Consider the following 19364-nt stretch of genomic DNA (forward strand, 5'->3'; position numbering starts at 1 on the left):
TGCATGGGGTGAGGGGTTTGGGGTGCAGGCTGCCCCAGGGCTACAGTGGGGAGAGAGGACTCTCCCTGTAGCAGCACCTGGGCTGGGGTGGGGAAAGGTGCCTCAGTGCAGACAAAATCTTGCCAGCATATAGCTGCAAAACTCTTCAAGTCACCTCTACTGAGCACGTGCAAGCTGCTTGGTGGCTTATAACTGTGGCCGATTAGGGTGGATTTTTTTTTAAACTGGTGGCAAAAAGCGGGGTTCAGACAGGAGAGTGACCCACCCCCATCAAATTTCAAGTCCCTGCTCCACAGCATGCAGGTATTACACCACCTTGGTGAAACAAAGGTGAAACTTTCACCTGGCAACACATCATCTTCCCGAATTGGCTCAAAAACGAGGAAGCCGTTGGAGTTGATTTATTTTTGAGAGTTTGAAGCCCCTCAAGCTGAGGCCGCCCCCGCCCATGAGTGCTGACAGGCTGAACGGTTAGAATGGCAAAGTTAAACGATAGAGACAAGGGCTTCCGGGACCAATCTAGTAGCATGGGTACTGCTAGTACACACTTTCTGGCAGGAATTTTATTCGATGCGCGCTGGGGCGTAGATGGTACTCGAATACAAACAGCAATGGCCTTTTGGGCACAAGGCGGCTCGCTGACAATCCCCTCCCCAGTGGCAGCTCAGCACGCAGCTGTGCTGATCAAGGCTTCGTCTGGTGATTGCTAGGCCAGGCAGAGCCAGAGGGTCACTATCAGGTCGGGACTGGCCACTGATCAGTGAGCCAATGCTCACCCTGTCCAAACTGAGGCAACGCCGAGGTAGAAATCCTCCCCGCCGTGGCTTTTCTGATGGGCAGCCAGGTGTGCCCTCTCATGGAAGCCTTTCCCACATGCGGGGCACTTGTGGGGCTGCTGGCCCGCGTGGACGCTCTGGTGGTTCCTGAGGTCTGAGCTGCGGCCAAAGCCGATGCCGCACTGGGGGCAGTGGAAGGGCCGGTCACCGGTGTGACTCCGCCGGTGGAGGATGAGGTCTGGATGTTGGGCGAAGCCCTTCCCGCAGTCGGCGCAGTGGTAAGGGGCATCCCCGAGGTGGCTGCCCTGGTGGGCCAGAAGGTGGGAGCGCTGGCTGAAGCTCTCCCCACACTTTAAGCAGGTGTGCCGTTTCTCCTCCATGTGGCTGTACCGGTGCATCTCCAGCTGGCCGGGCCACTTGAAGCCCTGGCCGCACTCGGGGCATTTGTAGCGATCATCCTGCAGGTGGGTGCGCTGGTGGTTGACCAGGACGGAGCGCTTGCGGAAGCGCCGCCCGCACTTGGGGCACTGGTGGGGCCACTCCCCCATGTGGCTCTTGCGGTGGGCCGCCAGGTCGCAGCGCCGCAGGAAGCCCTCCCCGCAGTCGGGGCAGGGGAAGGGGATCTCCCCGGTGTGGGAGCGCCGGTGGACGGCCAGGTCGCAGCGCCGCAGGAAGCCCCGCCAGCAGTCAGGGCAGGGGAAGGGCTTCTCCAGGGCATGCAGCCGCTGGTGGCGCAGGAGGTGAGCGCTGTCAACAAAGATCTTCCCGCACTCGGGGCATGGCCGCTGTTGCTGCTCCGGCTGGAGGCTCAGCAGGACCTGGATGTATCTGTGGCCCTCGCTGCCTCCACCGGGGGAAGTGGGCTGGGCTCCCTCCTGCCCTTCTAACCTGCCCCAGCTCGCACAGACGACCTCCTGTTCACGACCCCCTTCGCATTTCATTGATGACATTGGGTGCGGCTTCCCCTGCACCGGGGTCCAGGACACATTCCCTTCGGATTTCACGGACGGCGTCCTGCACAGCTCCACTTGCTGGGGACCCTGGTGTTGAGCATTTTCACAGGCCGGGCCCGCACCTGCTGGGACAGAGAGAGAATCCAGACAGGAAACGTCAGGGAAGGGAATGTGTAGGGGGAAACAAACCACAGTAACAGCTGGGGAGACGGAAAAAAGAATTAACATCCTGCTCAAACTCTTCCAGGGACCAGTTCTGCCTCCACCCCATCTGAAGACTCAAGGGTGAAGGAATCTACTGCTAGATGTCAGTCAGGAAGGGGTGGGCACAGAGGCGCTGCCTTTCTGATTGGCCAAGGGGTGCTCCGCCCCAGGCCCCACCCCCTTCCCTGAGCACGCTCCATCCTTGTTCCTCCCCCCCCAGAGCCTCCTGCCCGCTGCTGAACAGCTGATCTGTGGTGGGTGGGTGGGAGGCACTAGGGGGAGGGAGAGGAGCTGATTGGTGAGCACCCACGGAGTTCAGCGCCTATGTGTGGGCACTCGGGTGAAGGAAGCTGCTGCCAGGGGTCAGTCAGGAAGGGGTGGGAAGCCATGCTGATGGTTGCTGTGACACAGCGGAGGAGAACCCTGCTGCGAGGGGTAGGTGGCAGCTCAGCAGGCCAGCTATTTCCTTTCCTTGCTGATGGTGTGCAGCAGTAGAGCTGGTTTCTCACCTGCACAGGCGCCCCGAGGGTTCTCCTTCTCATCCCAGCCATGCCGATCGGGGACCCACGGCTCGCCCTCCCCTTTCAACTGGGAAATCACATCAGGCTTGGAAATTGGAAATCCTGTGCAAGGGAAAGAAACCGAGTGAGATGAGGTGAATTCGTGGAATATTTCTTACAAAGAGCGTTCCATGATTTTTAACCCCAGTTCATTTTAAAGCCGTAAAATCCCAGGGCCAGCTCCCCAAAATCTCTGCACATTCTGCTACCAGGGGGCAGGGGGAGGAAACAGCTCTCTGCTGGAAACACAGAGAGCCAGACACTCATCAGCAAAGCGGTTTCTGTAGTGTATGGAAACCAACTTTATGTCCTAGAAAGTGGAAACTCCACCTTGCATCCTCTTCTTACGGACGGAGAGGGGCCCAGTGATAGGGAGTCACAGGGACGCTGGGACCAGTGGGATTCAGCACAGTAAGGGATGGAAAGAGTTGGGGGTATCACCCAGTGCAGCAGTTCAAGGGCGTTAGAGGTCAGTGGGGACCTGACTGATGGAATGAAGCCATCAATGAGCTTGTAAAATCAGGAACCAAATCCCCACAATCCCTTCCCCAGAGGACAGAAAGGAGTCCCCCCGTCCTCCCAACACACCCATCTGAACACTCAAGGGCAAGGGAGGTCAGTGGGGTGGGAGCTGGTGTCAAGGTGGGTTAGAAGCCTGGTAGGACATCTGCCATGAGGGTCTGACTCCTAGTGGGGAGGATCGTGGCCTGTGTGGGATGAGGCAAAACTGGGGGAGCACACGAGGCTTTTGGAGGACTCCCAGCTGTTCCTTTCATTGGTTGGTGGTGTGTGTTAGTTTAATCAATTCCTCACCTATGCAGGCACCTCTCAAGTTCCCCCTTTCCTTGGAGCCCTCGAGATCCGAGACCCACGGCTCTTCCCCTCGCTCCAGCCGGGAGATCACATTGGGTTTGGGAATGAGAAATCCTGTGGAGGGGGGAAGAACACAGTTGGATGGGGTGAATGAATGGTTTGTGGAATGTCTATTACAAAGGAAGTTCCATGACTTAACCTGGCCCCTTCCCCACTCTGTGGGGACGTGCATCGAAGACAGACGTGGGAGACCCTTTGGAAGAGTCGGACATGCTTTGCCCCCTGAAGGAGACGATGGGATCTGCAAACGCCAGGTGACCCAGCCATAGCACTAATATCAAACCACTTAGGCCAGATACCAGGCTGTAGCAGGGAATAAAACTTCCAACAAAAAAGACTTCTCTTCAGAAAATGAGATATGGTTGAAAATTATTTCATTTGCAAAACAGTTTAGCTTTCAATTCCATTTTTTGAAAATATTTTGAAATGGTAATTCTTTTTTGGGAGAAAGAACTCTGCCAAAGTTCTACTTTCTCCTGCCTGTCCTTTTCCACCCGAAAAGAGGGGGAGGAAAGTCGAAGAATGAGAGAAATTAAAAGTGAAGTGTTACTCTGAAGGGTTAAGCACTGAATGTGATATTTATGGAGAGAAAGCTTCTAATACCCAAGGAAACAAGGAATCCCTTACCCAACGAGGTCACACTCTCGTAATTCTCCTGCATGACGTCCCTGTAGAAAGCTCTCTGACCGGGGTCCAGCACAGCCCACTCCTCCTCTGTGAAATACACAGCCACCTCCTCGAAGGTCACCAGCCCCTGAAACAGCCACAGTTCCCCACTCAGGACCTGTTCCCCAGCCGCAATCCCACCTGCCCCAGACTGTTCTAGTTTCCAGTTTACTTTCAGTAAGGCTTATAGTACCCCTAATCCCCAAGTTAAAATCTCCTCCCTACTGCTCCCATGTGCTGCTCAATGGCTCACTCACTCCTATGTCTAACATCTCCCCACTCATCATTCAGGTCTCTGGCCATTCCCTCTACTCACAGGTGCTGACTTATTTTTCCAGGTGAGTGCTCCATCTGAGGCCCTGCCCCTTCCCATATGGCTCCACCCTCACTCTGCCTCTTCCCGCCCCCTCCCCCAACTCCCCTGCCTGCCCCTCGCTCGCTCCTCTCAGTCCTCTTCCCCAAGGCTCCCGCCTGCCCACTTCTGGCTCCTCTCTGCCCTCCCCCGAGCCCCTGCTGTGATTGGGCCCCAGTCCGGGGACCCTACTGAACAGCTGACTGGCAGCCAACCCTGGCCCGCCCAACAGCTGTGAATGGTGGGTGCTGAGCACCCCCTATTTTTGTTCCGTGGGTATTTGAGCACCGGAGCACCCACGGAGTCTGTGTCTATGCCTCTGCTACCTAATGCACCTTCAGTCTCCCAGGATGAGGGTCATTCATTAGTATGTGAAACTGAGGTGGTTCTCATTGGGTTCACAGGGACTGACCCAGCAAATCTGTGGAAGCTCCATATGGAATTCCTCCAATGCAGGCTCCAACAGGTGCGAGATGGAGCCCTCCTGCTCTTTATTCTCACCCAGCTAAATGAAACCTGAACCTTCAGCATCTGGCTCAGTCCACAAGGTTAATTTCTCTTTGGTTCCTTCCATTCCCTTGGGGGACCATGCCACCCTGTCGTGCTGTTTTATGCATGTGTTGCTTGTTCATTTTTGAGAATCTCGCCGCCCCTCCCTGCTCCCCCGCCCCAGCTCTGGACTAGAGGTGGCCTGAACTATAACAATGAACAGCGGCATTCTTTGCTTTACAGCAATGACTCAACCTTTCCAGACTACCGTGTCCCTTTCAGGAGTCTGATTTGTCCTGTTTCACCTCACTTAAAAATGACTTGCTTACAAAAATCAGACATAAAAATACAAAAAAGTGTCACAGCCACTATTATGGATAAATTGCTGACCTTCTCATTTTTACCATCTAATTATAAAATAAATCGATTGGAATATAAATATTGTACTTGCATTTCAGTGTATAGTTTATACTGCTCTATACATACACAAGTCATTGTCGATATGAAATTTTAGTTTGTACTGACTTTGCTAGTGCTTTTTATGTAGCCTGTTGTAAAAAGAGGCAAATATCTAGATGAGTTGATGTACCCCCTGGAAGACCTCTGTGTCCCCCCAGGGGTACACGTACTTCTGGTTGAGAACCACTGCTTTACAGTAGCTTGAGACCTAACCTGCGGAGTTCAGATCTAGAACTGAACTTGCCCAAAGGGAAACAGATTTAGAAAACCCAGCATCTTTCTTTTTAAAGACAACTGGTTCAGTTAGTATTATACAGAAGGTTTGAAGAAGATAAGTTTATTTGGCAGGGGGGAAAAATATCAAAAGAAATAGAAATGTTGCATTTTGTCTGACATTTTCCTTTTTAAGCTGTTTTAGGGTTTGGTTGGGTTTTTTTGGAAAAAAAAAACATTAAAAAACTTCTGTTTCCTTTCTGTGGGAAAATCCCCACTTTTCTGTCAGTTTGAAAAGCTCCTTCCCCCGCTGGAAAAAAGATCAAGGTAATAAAAAGGCGGGGGGGGGGAAGAAGAGGGGGAGGCATCTCAGTGAAACGAAACCAAAATTTTCTTATACAAACAAAAAACCGACCAAAATGAAAAAAATTGTTCACAAATGTTTCTGTCTATCAAAAAAAGGCATTTCACATAGGAAAAAAAAAAAAAACCCACCCTAACCCAAAATCTTCCACTAGCTTTCTCCAGGGTATTTGTTTGTTTCACACCGCAACAAAATAAGGGACAAATTGAAGTGTGAGGGTAATAAACCATCACTTGAAACCTTTAAACATGGCATGGGGCACTGTCGGAAGACAGGATACTGGGCTAGATGGACCTTTGGCCTGACCCAGAGTGGCCGCTCCTATGTTCCAGAGCTGATGTCTCTTTGTAAAAGTTGGGCTCTAGTTGAACCACAAGTTGCTGGGTTCTATGAAGGCCTCCTGAGGTGGGTGTCTCTAGTCTGTGTTATGCAAGGGATAAGACTAGAGGATGATCATAATGGTTCCTTCTGGCCTTAAAATACAGGAGCCTATCTTTGGCATGCTGGTCATGCCAACGTTTTTCCAGCAAGCACCTTCACTCTGTGCTCCATACTGCCCAATTCATGGGGAGGCGCTGCCTGTGAAACTCCACCGAGCCATGACGCTGGTCTGTGCAGCTGTTGCCTCCTCTTAAGACTGTGAGCATTTGGGGGCAGGCGCTGTCTCTTGGTTCTAGGTTTTCACCCTGTCCAGCATAATAGGGCGGGGGTCCCTAGGGACTTCAGCAATGCATAGAGCAAATAACTATCCCACTGTTGCTGATGTGCACGCACTTGCCCACGACTCCTCTCGCAGGGCACACAGCAAGACTTGCTGGGCAAGGATTTTGCTGGCCCAGCCCAGGTCTCAGAGGGATGTTTCCATATGACGACCCTTCCTCTCATCTGTGGGACCTTGTTCAGGCTGAGGCCCTCACAGGAGGGGCGGTGGAGCCTTCCCAAACATTGGGAGGGGGGAAGGAGGGCCCCCTCTGTGACCCCACCGATTCCCCAACGGCCCCACCTCCCGGCTAGGCCAGCAGCTGGAGCCCAGCCAGGGAGCCCTGGCACCTCTAGAGAACTGCGGACTCTCCACCTGCCAGCTCCCTACAGCTGCACACATGGCTCTTACCCCAACCCGGCTCTGGCCGGGGCCTTGGAGCCGCAGCCTGGCCATGATAAGAGCCGTGCGGGCAGCTGTGAGGAGCTGCAGATCCTCCACCTGCCCTGGGCTCTAGCTGCCGGCCTGGCTGGGGAGCGGGGCCTTGGGTGGGGAAGAGGAAGGGCAGGGGTGGGACCCATGGCGAAAAGTGGATGGGTCATGGCTCCCCTATTCTGGTGCCCCTACCCCACAGCATCCTATTGGGAAGTGTGGGAGGGGACATTTTATCTTTTGATTTCCCATTAGATCTGTCTCTCCCATCATTCCTTCTCAGCCCCATGCCTGGCTCTGCTCCCGCAGCATTTCCTCATCTCATGCCGTATCAGCTACCTGAGCAGGCTGGGTTGACTCCCCTTGCCCCAGGCAGGCTTCAGCCAATGCAGCCGCCTCCTCGCTGCTGTGGGGCTCCCTCGCTGTCACCCAGGCCCGCACGTCTGGCCGCAGTGCCCCCAGGAACCGCTCCCGCACGACGACGTCCACGATCTGCTCCTTGGTGCGCTCCCCGGGCCGCAGCCAGAGCTGAGCAGCACGGCTGAGACGGGCTAGCGTCTCCCGGGGAGCTTCTCCGGGCCGGGCAGCACCTGAGCGGAACTGCAACCGATGGGCTTCCTCGCTGGCCTGCTCTGAAACGGACGCCTTGCCCTCGGCACGGCCCCTAGTGGGGCCTGTCCCCAGGGAGCCGCAGGCCTCAGGTGCCTCCCTGGGGAACGAAGGAACCTCGTCCCCATGAGGCCAGTCATGGGACAGCACGGCCTGCTCAAGGCCTGTGGTGTCTGCCCCTTCCTGAGACCGGGGAGGCGTCTGCGCCGACCTCAATGGAGAATCTTCCCCCTCCGAGCATCCTAGCAAGGACTGGGACGGCGTCCGTGGGGATAAGGGCCAGTTAGGGCTCTGCTCCTCAGCCTCGCTCTCCTCCCTCTTGGGATGCTGGACCGGGATCCCACAACGCCCTTCCCCAAGGGCACGGGGTTCTCCCCACATCCCAGCCACTGGGGTCTCCTGTTGAACCTGGTCCTGCTGGGAAAACACCGGGGTTGAAAAACTTGGACCAGCTACACACCGAGTCTGTCGCTGCAGCTGAGCTAATGGGGCTGTCGCCTTAGCGCGGGTGCTGGAGACTCATCACACTTTTATATCCCGACATTCAACCCTCACATCCCACCCAGCTGGGGGAGAGAAGGAGGGGGTCGTGGAAGCCTCCATAGCAAGACTCATAAGCATAGGTGCCGACTCCGTGGGTGCTCCAGCCCCAGCTCAGCACCCACCAGCTGTTCAGAGACTGGGGGAGGGGCTTGGGCAAGGGCAGAGAGCAGCAGGCGGGGTCCTTGAGGAGTGGGCAGAGCGGGGGTGGGAAGAGGCGGGGTGGGGGTGGAGCCTCAGGGGAGGGGGCGGAGCACTCCCAGGGAAAAATAAAAGTCAGCACCTATTCTTGCTGGTAAGCCAGACAGAGGGGGAGATGGGAGTACCACGGCACCCATGCTATAGTTTTCTTCCCAGTGGGCCTGTTCCTACAAACCAGGCTCCAGATCACGGAAATCCCAGCACAGGTCTGCCACCCACTCGCCACCATCTTCCTCACCCCCCTGCGTTTTCTGCCCCTCTCCCTCCAGGAGGAGACCCCATAAGTTCCAGAAATATCCCCTACCTGAGCTGGTTCCGCAGCAGCCATTTCTCTTCCCAGCCCCCCGGGGGAGCCAGGGACAATCCGGACCCGATTCTGCAGCCTGTCAGGGCGAGAAGGGAGGTTTCAAAAGGGCCTTGGCACCATTTCACGCCCTGATTCCCTCCTGGCTCTTTCCCTGCAGACAGATGCTCTAGACACAGGGCGGTCAATAGGCGGACCCGGCCTGACAGACGCTTTTGAAGGGGACCCCACAATCTTTTTTATGTATTTCTTGTGATTATAGAGGGTTGTCTCTGGAGCCTGGACCTTGAGGAAGAAATTCGGACCCTGACTCTGCCGCACTTTATTACAACACAGGCCCAGCCTCTCCCTCTAGGAGGGAGCCCACTTCAACCCACAGTGTGAACCAAACCCGAGAAAAGAAAAGGAGGACTTGTGGCACCTTAGAGACTAACAAATTTATTAGAGCATAAGCTTTCGTGAGCTACAGCTCACTTCATCGTAATGCATCCGATGAAGTGAGCTGTAGCTCACGAAAGCTTATGCTCTAATAAATTTGTTAGTCTCTAAGGTGCCACAAGTCCTCCTTTTCTTTTTGCGAATACAGACTAACACGGCTGCTACTCTGAAACCCGAGAAAGGAGCCGCTCTGGGGGTCCCCCGACACGGTCCCCAGGGCAGCGCATCCCCCCAGCAGCGCGGGGACCAGGCAGAGGCAGGAACTGGCTTTTCCTCTCCCTGCTCCTCCCCTTGTCCCGGGAAAGTCAATATCCCCGGGGCGCTGCAGGGACCGGGGCTGGGAGCCGGGAACCTCCCTCCCCACTGATTGCTCCGGCTGCCCCTGTCTCCCTCCTGCCCCCTCCCCTCCCCGCGGCTGGGAGACTCGCTCCCTGGCTGGCCCCGGCCCGGGGCGGTCGCTCTCCCGGCGCTGGCTCGGCTCCTGCCGGCGCTCAGGGGGGCAGAGCCTGGAGGTGGGGGTCAGCAGCTCCGGGACTCGCAGATCCCCGGCCCCCCCGGCAGCAGGGCTGGGGCGAGCAGGGGCCGTTGGGGCAGAGTCACTTTCCTGCCCGGCCCCGGCCCTTCCCCCGGGTCTCCCCCCTCACCTGTCGGCAGAGCGGCGTTAACGCAGGTCGCTCCCCGCACGGCTGGGAAGCAGAAGCTCCTCAGCTCGCAACGGAGCTAGCAGCGGCTGCATCTGACCCAGGAAGCTCAACCCCCGGTCTGCTGAGCGGAGAGAGCTCGAGCCCTAGGAGCTTCCCCTCCTGAGCAATACCCAGAGCCCCCTGGTGGGGAAAAGCGAAGGAAACCTCCTCCCTCCTCACCCAGCAGTGGGGACAGAAACCAGGCTCACGGGGGATCGGGCCAGAGACTCTTTTTCTCTTCCCTGAAGAGGGAAAGAAACTTCCAAAGCAAAGGAACCAGAATCAGAGTCCAAACCAGCGTGTCTGAGACCTTTTCCTTGTGCTCAGAAAACATTCACCACCAAACCTGGACTGAAGGCCTGCATACTCCCGATCAACTCCAGTATGGATGCCACCATTTGCCCCAGTAGGTGCCCAGACACTATGGTGATGGACACCACAGGAGACCCCTATGAAAAAATAAATGAAAAACTGTATTGCAAGGTTAAGCTACAGTGAACTACAGCCCCTTTGCTTCTGGAGGAGAGTAGCCCACACAGGGGCTTAATGTATTACTTTATATGCATTTATTACCTTTCACATCTTTAGTCAATTCATAATACAGCTTGTCTACACAGGAAATTAATTTGGATTAAACTAGGGTATGAATTTAAAATCCAATAGCTAGACATAATCAATTCTCCATGTGAATGCTGATATTCCAGAATAAAAGTATGTTATTCCAAATTACCATAAGCGGCTTGTGGGGCTGGAAAGCCACCTTCATTAATACTTTCTCTGTATACTTGTGGATTAAGCGGATTAAACTAATTTGGAATAAAGCACTCTTACTGCAGAATCAGAACATCCACACAGGAAGTTAAATTAGGAATAGTTATTCCAGAATAACTCCTCATGTAGACTGAAACCCAGGAGTGCTGTAGAAGACCCATTTACTCAGCAAAACAATTGTTGCTGAAGTAGTCACAGTGAAAACAACCCCTTAGCCCCAGGTATCTGGCAGGGGTGATGTGATTAGTTGCCATGATCAATAGCTGAGTATTAACCCCGTTATGTGCAGACACAAAGCACCTTCAGGGCTGACTTGGCTGCCAGCTGATCCCAGGCTGTTAGAACCTGTAGGGTAGGCATGGTCTAAAGACCTGATTTTCAGAAGTAACTACAGATTTTGAGACTTCCAACTTGAGACACCTGGGGCCTGAGTTTTCAGCAGTACCGAGAACCTGCAGCTCCCAGTGACAGAGATTAGTTCCCATGTAACTCGATGTGGTTCTTTGTCCCCATCTAACGGCTAGAACACCCAGAATATTTACTGTTGCAGGACTTTAACCTGAGTCTCCTACATCCTAGTGCTCTAGAGTGCTCTAGAGCACTGGCTATAGAGTCAGTCTCTGTCACTTGCTTTCTCTGGCCCAATGCATATTTAATATGAAACAGAACTGCTCCAGTAGAAGAGATTTGAAAAGCCACCCTGGAGTAGCTAGGTCGGTAGGGTACACAGGAGGGATGGGGAAAATCTGGGCTCAAATCCCTGCTCCAATCAGGCAGGGCAGTGATTTGCATTGGGATGCCCCACATTGCAGGTAAATGCTTAATTTTGTGAAAAACCAGGAAGAGAGCACCATTATAGCCACTAGCCCAGGGATTAAAGCATCTAACTCCAGGGTAGGTGTCAAGGTTCCTTCCCCCCTCTGAACTCTAGGGTACAGATGTGGGGACCTGCATGAAAACTTCCTAAGCTTACTTTTACCAGCTTAGGTTAAAACTTCCCCAAGGTACAAACTATTTTACCTTTTGCCCTTGGACTTCCACTGCCATCAACAGATGTCTGGGTTTCTTTTTTGAGAAAGAGTTGTTTGGAAACGGCTTTCTCCCCAAAATCCTCACCAAAACCTTGCAACCCCTGCCTGGGAAAAGCTTGATAAAAATCCTCCCCAATTTGCGTAGATGACCACAGACCCAAACCCTTGGATCTTAAGAACAATGAAAAAAGGATTCAATTTCTTGCAAGAAGAATTTTAATATGAGAAAAGGTAAAGAGAATCACCTCTGTAAAATCAGGATGGTAAATACCGTACAGGGTAATTAGATTCAAAACATAGAGAATCCCTCTAGACAAAACCTTAAGTTACAAAAGACACAAAGACAGGAATATCCTATCTATTCAGCACAGCGTATTTTCTCAGCCATTTAAAGAAATCATAATCTAACACATATCTAGCTAGATTACTTACTAAGTTCTAAGACTCCATTCCTGTTCTATCCCTGGCAAAAGCATCACCCAGACAGACAGACCCTTTGTTTCTCCCTCTCTCCAGCTTTGAAAGTATCTTGTCTCCTCATTGGTCATTGTGGTCAGGTGCCAGTGAGGTTATCCTAGCTTCTTAACCCTTTACAGGTGAAAGGATTTTTCCTCTGACCAGGAGGGATTTTAAAGGTGTTTACCCTTCCCTTTGCTTTTATGACACCCCCCCCAAATCGCAGATAGGGTGAAACCTTGGCTGGGATTTCCTCCTGGAGCTCTAGGAAAAAACAGAATAAGACACATGCACCTATAAATATACTACCAACAATATTTTCCACATCTCAAGGACGATTTTAACTAGTTGATTCTGGAAAACTTTCACTGGAGAGTGCATCAGCCACTTTGTTAGAAGCTCCTGAGATATGTTGGATGTCGAAATCAAAATCTTGGAGAGCTAAACTCCACCGAATAAGTTTTTTGTTATTTCCCGTGGCGGTATGAAGCCACAGTAGCACAGCATGGTCGGTTTGCAGGTGGAAACGCCGTCCCCAAACATATGGGCGTAGCTTTTCCAGAGCGTAGACAATGGCGTAACATCCTTTTTCACTGACTGACCAGTTGCTTTCCCTCTCAGACAGTTTTTTTGCTGAGAAACACTACAGGGTGGAATTCTTGATCCGGTCCTTCCTGCATTAAAACTGCTCCCACACCACGCTCGGACGCATCTGTGGTTACTAGGAATGGTTTGTCAAAGTCTGGGGCCCTTAGTACAGGGTCAGACATGAGTGTCGCTTTAAGTTGGTTAAAGGCCTTCTGACACTCTTCAGTCCACTGAACGGCATTTGGCTGTTTCTTTTTGGTTAGGTCTGTCAGTGGGACGGCGATTTGGCTGGATTGTGGTACAAATAGTCTGTAATAACCGGCCAAGCCTAAGAAGGATTGAACCTGTTTCTTTGACTTTGGGACAGGCCACTTTTGGATAGCATCCACTTTGGCCTGTAGTGGGTTGATAGTTCCTTGACCCACCTGGTGTCCAAGATAAGTCACTCTGTTTAGGCCTATTTGACACTTCTTAGCCTTAACAGTTAGTCCTGCCTCCCTTATGCGTTCGAAGACTTTTTGTAGATGTTCCAGGTGTTCTGCCCAGGAAACCAAAAATATGGCCACATCGTCAAGGTAGGCGACTGCATATTCTCCTAATCCCGCTAGGAGACCATCTACAAGTCTTTGGAAGGTGGGGGGTGCATTCCGCAGCTGGAAAGGGAGTACATTAAATTCATACAGCCCGACATGGGTGATGAAGGCTGACCTTTCCTTGATGGATTCATCTAGCAGTACCTGCCAGTGCCCCTTGGTTAAGTCTAAGGTAGAGATGAATTGGGTCCGTCCCAGTTTCTCTAATAGGTCATCTGTGCGACATTGGATAGTTATCTGGGCGAGTTACAGCATTTAGCTTACAGTAGTCCATGCAAAAATATATCTCACCATCTGGTTTGGGAACTAGAATCACTGGAGATGCCCATGCACTGCCAGAGGGGCGGATTACACCCATCTGTAACATAACCTGGATCTCCTGTTCTATAGCAGTTTTAGCTTGAGGAGACACCCGGTAAGGTTGGCCTTTAATTGGGTGAGCATTACCTGTGTCAATGGCATGGTATACCCGTTCAGTCAGTCCTGGGGTGACTGAGAATGTTGGCGCGTAGCTAGTGCACAGCTCCTGGATCTGTTGTTGCTGCATACGCCCAAGGGTCATGGAGAGGTTCACCTCTTCCACGCCACCAGCACTTTTCCCTTCGTAGTGGACACCTTCAGACCACTCACCGTCATCTCCTCCCTGGGCTGTAAATTGACAAACCTTTAATCCTCTAAAAAAAGAAAAGGAGTACTTGTGGCACCTTAGAGACTAACAAATTTATTAGAGCATAAGCTTTCGTGAGCTACAGCTCACTTCATCGGATGCATTTGGTGGAAAAAACAGAGGAGAGATTTATATACACACACAGAGAACATGAAACAATGGGTTTATCATACACACTGTAAGGAGAATGATCACTTAAGATAAGCCAGTGTGTATGATAAACCCATTGTTTCATGTTCTCTGTGTGTGTGTATATAAATCTCTCCTCTGTTTTTTCCACCAAATGCATCCGATGAAGTGAGCTGTAGCTCACGAAAGCTTATGCTCTAATAAATTTGTTAGTCTCTAAGGTGCCACAAGTACTCCTTTTCTTTTTGCGAATACAGACTAACACGGCTGCTACTCTGAAACCTTTAATCCTCTGGAATAAAAGGGCTTTAGAGAATTAAAATGGTACACCTTAGGCTTTCGGTCGGAGGTGGGGAATGCTATGAGATAATTAACAGCTCCCAGGCGCTCCTGGACCATGAATGGCCCTTCCCACGATGCTTCCATTTTATGGGCCTGGAGCACTTTTAAGACCATGACCTGGTCTCCTACTTTGAAGGAACGCTCTCTGGCATGTTTATCATACCAGGCTTTCTTCTCTTTTTGAGCATCCTGTAGGTTTTCTTTAGCAAGGGCTAGAGAGGTTCGGAGGGTTTTTTGTAGGTTGGTTACAAAGTCCAGAATGTTAGTTCCTGGAGAAGGTGTAAATCCCTCCCATTGCTGCTTCACCAACTGTAACGGCCCCTTAACCTCGCGGCCATATACAAGTTCAAATGATGAAAACCCTAAACTAGGATGTGGTACAGCTCTGTAGGCAAAGAGCAACCACTGCAACACTAGGTGCCAATCATTGGAGTGCTCATTTACAAATTTACAAATCATGGCCCCCAAAGTTCCATTAAACTTCTCCACCAGGCCATTTGTTTGATGGTGGAAAGGAATGGCAACCAAGTGATTTACCCCATGAGCTTCCCAAAGGTTTTCCATAGTTCCTGCCAGGAAATTAGTTCTTGCATCTGTGAGGATGTCAGAGGGCCAACCTACCCTGGCAAAAATGTCTGCTAGTGCCTGGCACACATTTTTAGCCCTGGTGTTGCTTAGAGCTACTGCTTCCGGCCATCGGGTGGCAAAATCCATGAAAGTCAGGATGTACTGCTTTCCTCTGGGTGTCTTTTTCAGAAAAGGACCCAGAATATCCACAGCTACTCGCTGAAATGGAACTTCAATGATGGGGAGTGGCTGGAGAGGGGCTTTGAACTGGTCTTGGGGTTTTCCCACTCTTTGGCATACTTCACAAGACCAGACATAGGTAGAAACATCCTTGCCCATTCCCTCCCAGTGGAATGACCCTCCCAAACTGTCTTTGGTTCTGTTTACCCCAGCATGGCCACTAGGATGATCGTGGGCTAAGCTCAGGAGCTTGGCCCGGTACTTAGTTGGAACTACCAAGTGTCTCTGACGATGCCAGTCTTCCTGGTGTCCATCAGAAAGAGTTTCCTTGTATAAAAGTCCTCTTTCTACAACAAACCTGGATCGATTAGAAGAGCTGAGAGGCGGTGGGTTGCTCCATGCCGCCGTCCAAGCTCTCTGGAGGCTTTCATCTGCTTCCTGTTCGGTCTGGAACTGTTTCCTTGATGCTGGAGACATCAGTTCCTCATTGGATTGTGGACCTATGCTTGGTCCCTCTGGAAGCAATGAAGGGGATGGGGCTGTTTCCGTTGACTGTGAACCGCTCTCCACTGGTGCACTATGTTGCGGTTCAGGCTCCGGCTGAGCCTCTTGTGTAGGGTTATCGGCTGCTGCCGGTTCAGGTTCGGTGGGGCCCTCTGGGGTTGGGGTTGCAAGTACTGGATTCAGTGCTAGCAATGGGTCTGGTGCTGGTTATTCCGCCGGTTCCAGTTCTGGGACTGGATCCACTACTGCTGTTGCTGTCTGGGTCCATCACCTCTGACCGGGTCCTGGTAGAAGTTTCCGGAACAGAGCTGGGCATGACGGCTTGTTTAGCCTGGCTGCGGGTGACCATTCCCACCATCTTGGATGACTTCCCGTGATTGGACAAGTCTTTCCCCAACAGCATGGGGATGGGATAATCATCATAGACTGCAAAAGTCCACTTTCCTGACCAGCCCTTGTACTGGACAGGCAACTTGGCTGTAGGCAAATTAAAAGAGTTTGACTTGAAGGGTTGAATCATCACTTGGATCTCTGGGTTGATTAAATTGGGGTCCACTAAGAAAGCATAGATAGCAGACACCTGTGCTCTGTGTACTCCCTCCACACGGTGACCTTCTTCCCGCCTACACTCATAGTTTCCCTCCACTCCCAGGGTATCTGGGAGGTATCCGGGCCTGAGGACCTCTGGTGTGATTCCAGTGAAATGAACTGTAATTTGTTGGGGTTCTTGGGGCAGTTGGCCTTTACATGCCCCAGTTTGTTACATTTAAAACATCGTCCAGCTGACGGGTCACTGGGGCGAGGGGAGTTGCTGGAGAACGGTGTGGCGGGACGATAAGGTGGCTGGAGGGTTCCTTCGGGGGTAGGCGAGGCCTTGGGCTGCCCCCTGTAGTAGGGTGTGGTCTGAGGTTGTCCCTTCTGGTATCCGCTCCAACTGCAACCAGTTTTTTTCCTCTCTGCCACCTCCACCCATTTGGCTCCAATCTCCCCCACCTTGATTACAGTTTTGGGCTTCCCATCTAGGATGTATCTTTCTGTTTTCCTCAGGAACACCCTCTAAGAACTGTTCCATTTGCATTAGGAAGGGCAAATCTTCTGGAGATTTAACACTTGCTCCTGATATCCAGGCATCCCAGTTTCACAATGTGGTAGACATGTCGGGCAAATGACACGTCTGGTTTCCACCTTAGGGCTCTGAACCGCCGACGGGAATGCTCGGGGGTTAGCCCCATTCTGACTCTTGCCTTGGTTTTAAACACTTCATACTGATTCATTTGTTCCTTAGTCATTTCAGCCGCCACCGCAGCTAAGGGTCCACTGAACTGCGGCCTCAGCTCTACCATGTATTGGTCTGTAGAGATGCTGTACCCAAGGCAGGCCCTTTTGAAGTTTTCTAAGACGACCTCGGTATCATTGCCTGCCTTGTAAGTGGGGAACTTTCTGGGATGGGAAGTGGTACCTGGAGAAGGATTGCTAGGGTTTGTTGGTATATTCTGCTGAGCCTTTGCCTTCTCCATCTCCAGTGCATGCTTCATCTCTTTTTCCTTCTCCTCTTCCACATGCTTCCTCTCTTTTTCCTTCTCTTCCAGTTCTTTGGCCCTTGCCTCCATTCCCATCCACATGAGTTCTATTTGTCTTTCATGTTCCTTTTGTTTTTCCTCAGCCTCAAATCTGGCTAATTCCAGCATTTGTTGAACCGTGGAGTCTGTCATCCTAACCTCTCAGTTTTTAACTAACTTTACACCCGAGAGTTAGATAGAAAACCAAAACCAAAAAAACAACAACTTGGTTTGTAAAATTTTGCTGTGCTGAATAAGATACCTATATTCTCTGATAGTGATTGTCAGCCTACAGAGAAATCCTAAAAAAAAAAAAAACCCTAACACCTTTGGCTCCAGGCAAATAGGCAGAAAACCCCTCTAGTTGCTCTTAGGAAAAAAAACAAAACTTCAGGTCTGTGAAGACTGGTGAATTTCCCTGCATGTAAGGAACTGCGGAAGCCTTTGTTACAGCCTAGCCAGGGAACTTCCGCTTTCTCAAGCCGAGAGGCTACTGTGGGACATAGATAGCTGCTTCGTTACTGTGGGATGGAGATAGTTCTTGAAGGTCACAGCTGCCTTGCATGGCCCTTCGCCAGGTAGTAGAAAGCCCCCCTTTAAGAAGCACCTAACTTTATATTTATGAGCTGTTTTTGTGTAATGCTTATTAATGCTGACTGTCTGCCCCTCCGTCCCAGGCAAAGCTCCGGTGTGCAGGGTTCCCTGCCTCCGTGACTGCAAGGCTTGGAGTCCCCGTTGCGGGTGCGTCACTAACCTTCAATAAAGCCAATAACTCACAGCTGTGTGTAAGCCTCGTTTTTCTCAAAGTACTTCTGCCAGGTCTGTGGTGCTTCGAGCACCATGGCCCAGAACACTGCAGGAGGTTAACTATCCTGCCTTTAGGTAGGGAAAACTCCAGCTTACAAAAGACAGTTCCCTTTTGTCTCTGCTCTGGCCCCAAAGCAGAGAGAAAGACTCCAACTACTTCCAGTTGGAAACCTGCTTTCCAGCAGCCCAAAGGAAAAAAAAAATTCCCTTTTAAAATCTGTGTTTCTGGTTCAAAAAATCTCAAATTGATCTCAAAATGATTTCAAGTTCATCTCACCACTCTGCCACCATGTCAAGGTTCCTTCCCCACTCTGAACTCTAGGGTACAGATATGGGGACCTGCATGAAAACCTCCTAAGCTTACTTTTACCAGCTTAGGTTAAAACTTCCCCAAGGTACAAACTATTTTACCTTTTGCCCTTGGACTTTCACTGCCACCAACAAACATCCAGGTTTATTTTTTGAGAAAGAGTTGTTTGGAAATGGCATTCTCACCAAAACCTTGCACCCCGCTGCCTGGGGAAGGCTTGATAAAATCCTCACCAATTTGCATAGGTGACCACAGACCCAAACCCTTGGATCTTAAGAACTATGAAAAAAGCATTCAATTTCTTGCAAGAAGAATTTTAATATAAGAAAAGGTAAAAAGAATCACCTCTGTAAAATCAGGATGGTAAATACCTTACAGGGTAATCAGATTCAAAACATAGAGAATCCCTCTAGCCAAAACCTTAAGTTACAAAAAGACACAAAGACAAGAATATCCATTCTATTCAGCACAGCCTATTTTCTCAGCCATTTAAAAAAAGGAGTACTTGTGGCACCTTAGAGACTAACAAATTTATTAGAGCATAAGCTTTCGTGAGCTACAGCTCACTTCATCGGATGCATTTGGTGGAAAAAACAGAGGAGAGATTTATATACACACACACAGAGAACATGAAACAATGGGTTTATCATACACACTGTAAGGAGAGTGATCACTTAAGATAAGCCATCACCCACAGCAGGGGGGGGAAAGGAGGAAAACCTTCCATGGTGACAAGCAGGTAGGCTAATTCCAGCAGTTAACAAGAATATCAGAGGAACAGTGGGGGGTGGGGTGGGGGGGAGAAATACCATGGGGAAATAGTTTTACTTTGTGTAATGACTCATCCATTCCCAGTCTCTATTCAAGCCTAAGTTAATTGTATCCAGTTTGCAAATTAATTCCAATTCAGCAGTCTCTCGTTGGAGTCTGTTTTTGAAGCTTTTTTGTTGAAGTATAGCCACTCTTAGGTCTGTGATCGAGTGACCAGAGAGATTGAAGTGTTCTCCAACTGGTTTTTGAATGTTATAATTCTTGACGTCTGAT

General features: G+C 51.0%; 1 protein-coding gene across 1 annotated transcript in view; it reads right to left on the reverse strand.

Annotated features, from left to right (window-relative positions):
* The window catches only part of LOC119842470, a 47505-nt gene extending 43170 nt beyond the window's left edge, over positions 1–4335 (reverse strand). Inside the window, exons 1-5 of the mRNA XM_043497480.1 lie at positions 4290–4335; positions 3994–4215; positions 3307–3420; positions 2443–2556; positions 777–1929 (exon numbers count right to left, since the gene is read on the reverse strand). Coding sequence (XP_043353415.1) covers positions 777–1929; positions 2443–2556; positions 3307–3420; positions 3994–4215; positions 4290–4335 — 1649 coding nt within the window. The remainder of the gene's footprint in view (positions 1–776; positions 1930–2442; positions 2557–3306; positions 3421–3993; positions 4216–4289) is intronic.
* Between the last annotated feature and the right edge of the window lie 15029 nt (positions 4336–19364).

The sequence above is a fragment of the Dermochelys coriacea genome, chromosome 14 (genome assembly GCF_009764565.3).
Source record: "Dermochelys coriacea isolate rDerCor1 chromosome 14, rDerCor1.pri.v4, whole genome shotgun sequence".
NCBI lineage: Eukaryota > Metazoa > Chordata > Testudines > Dermochelyidae > Dermochelys > Dermochelys coriacea.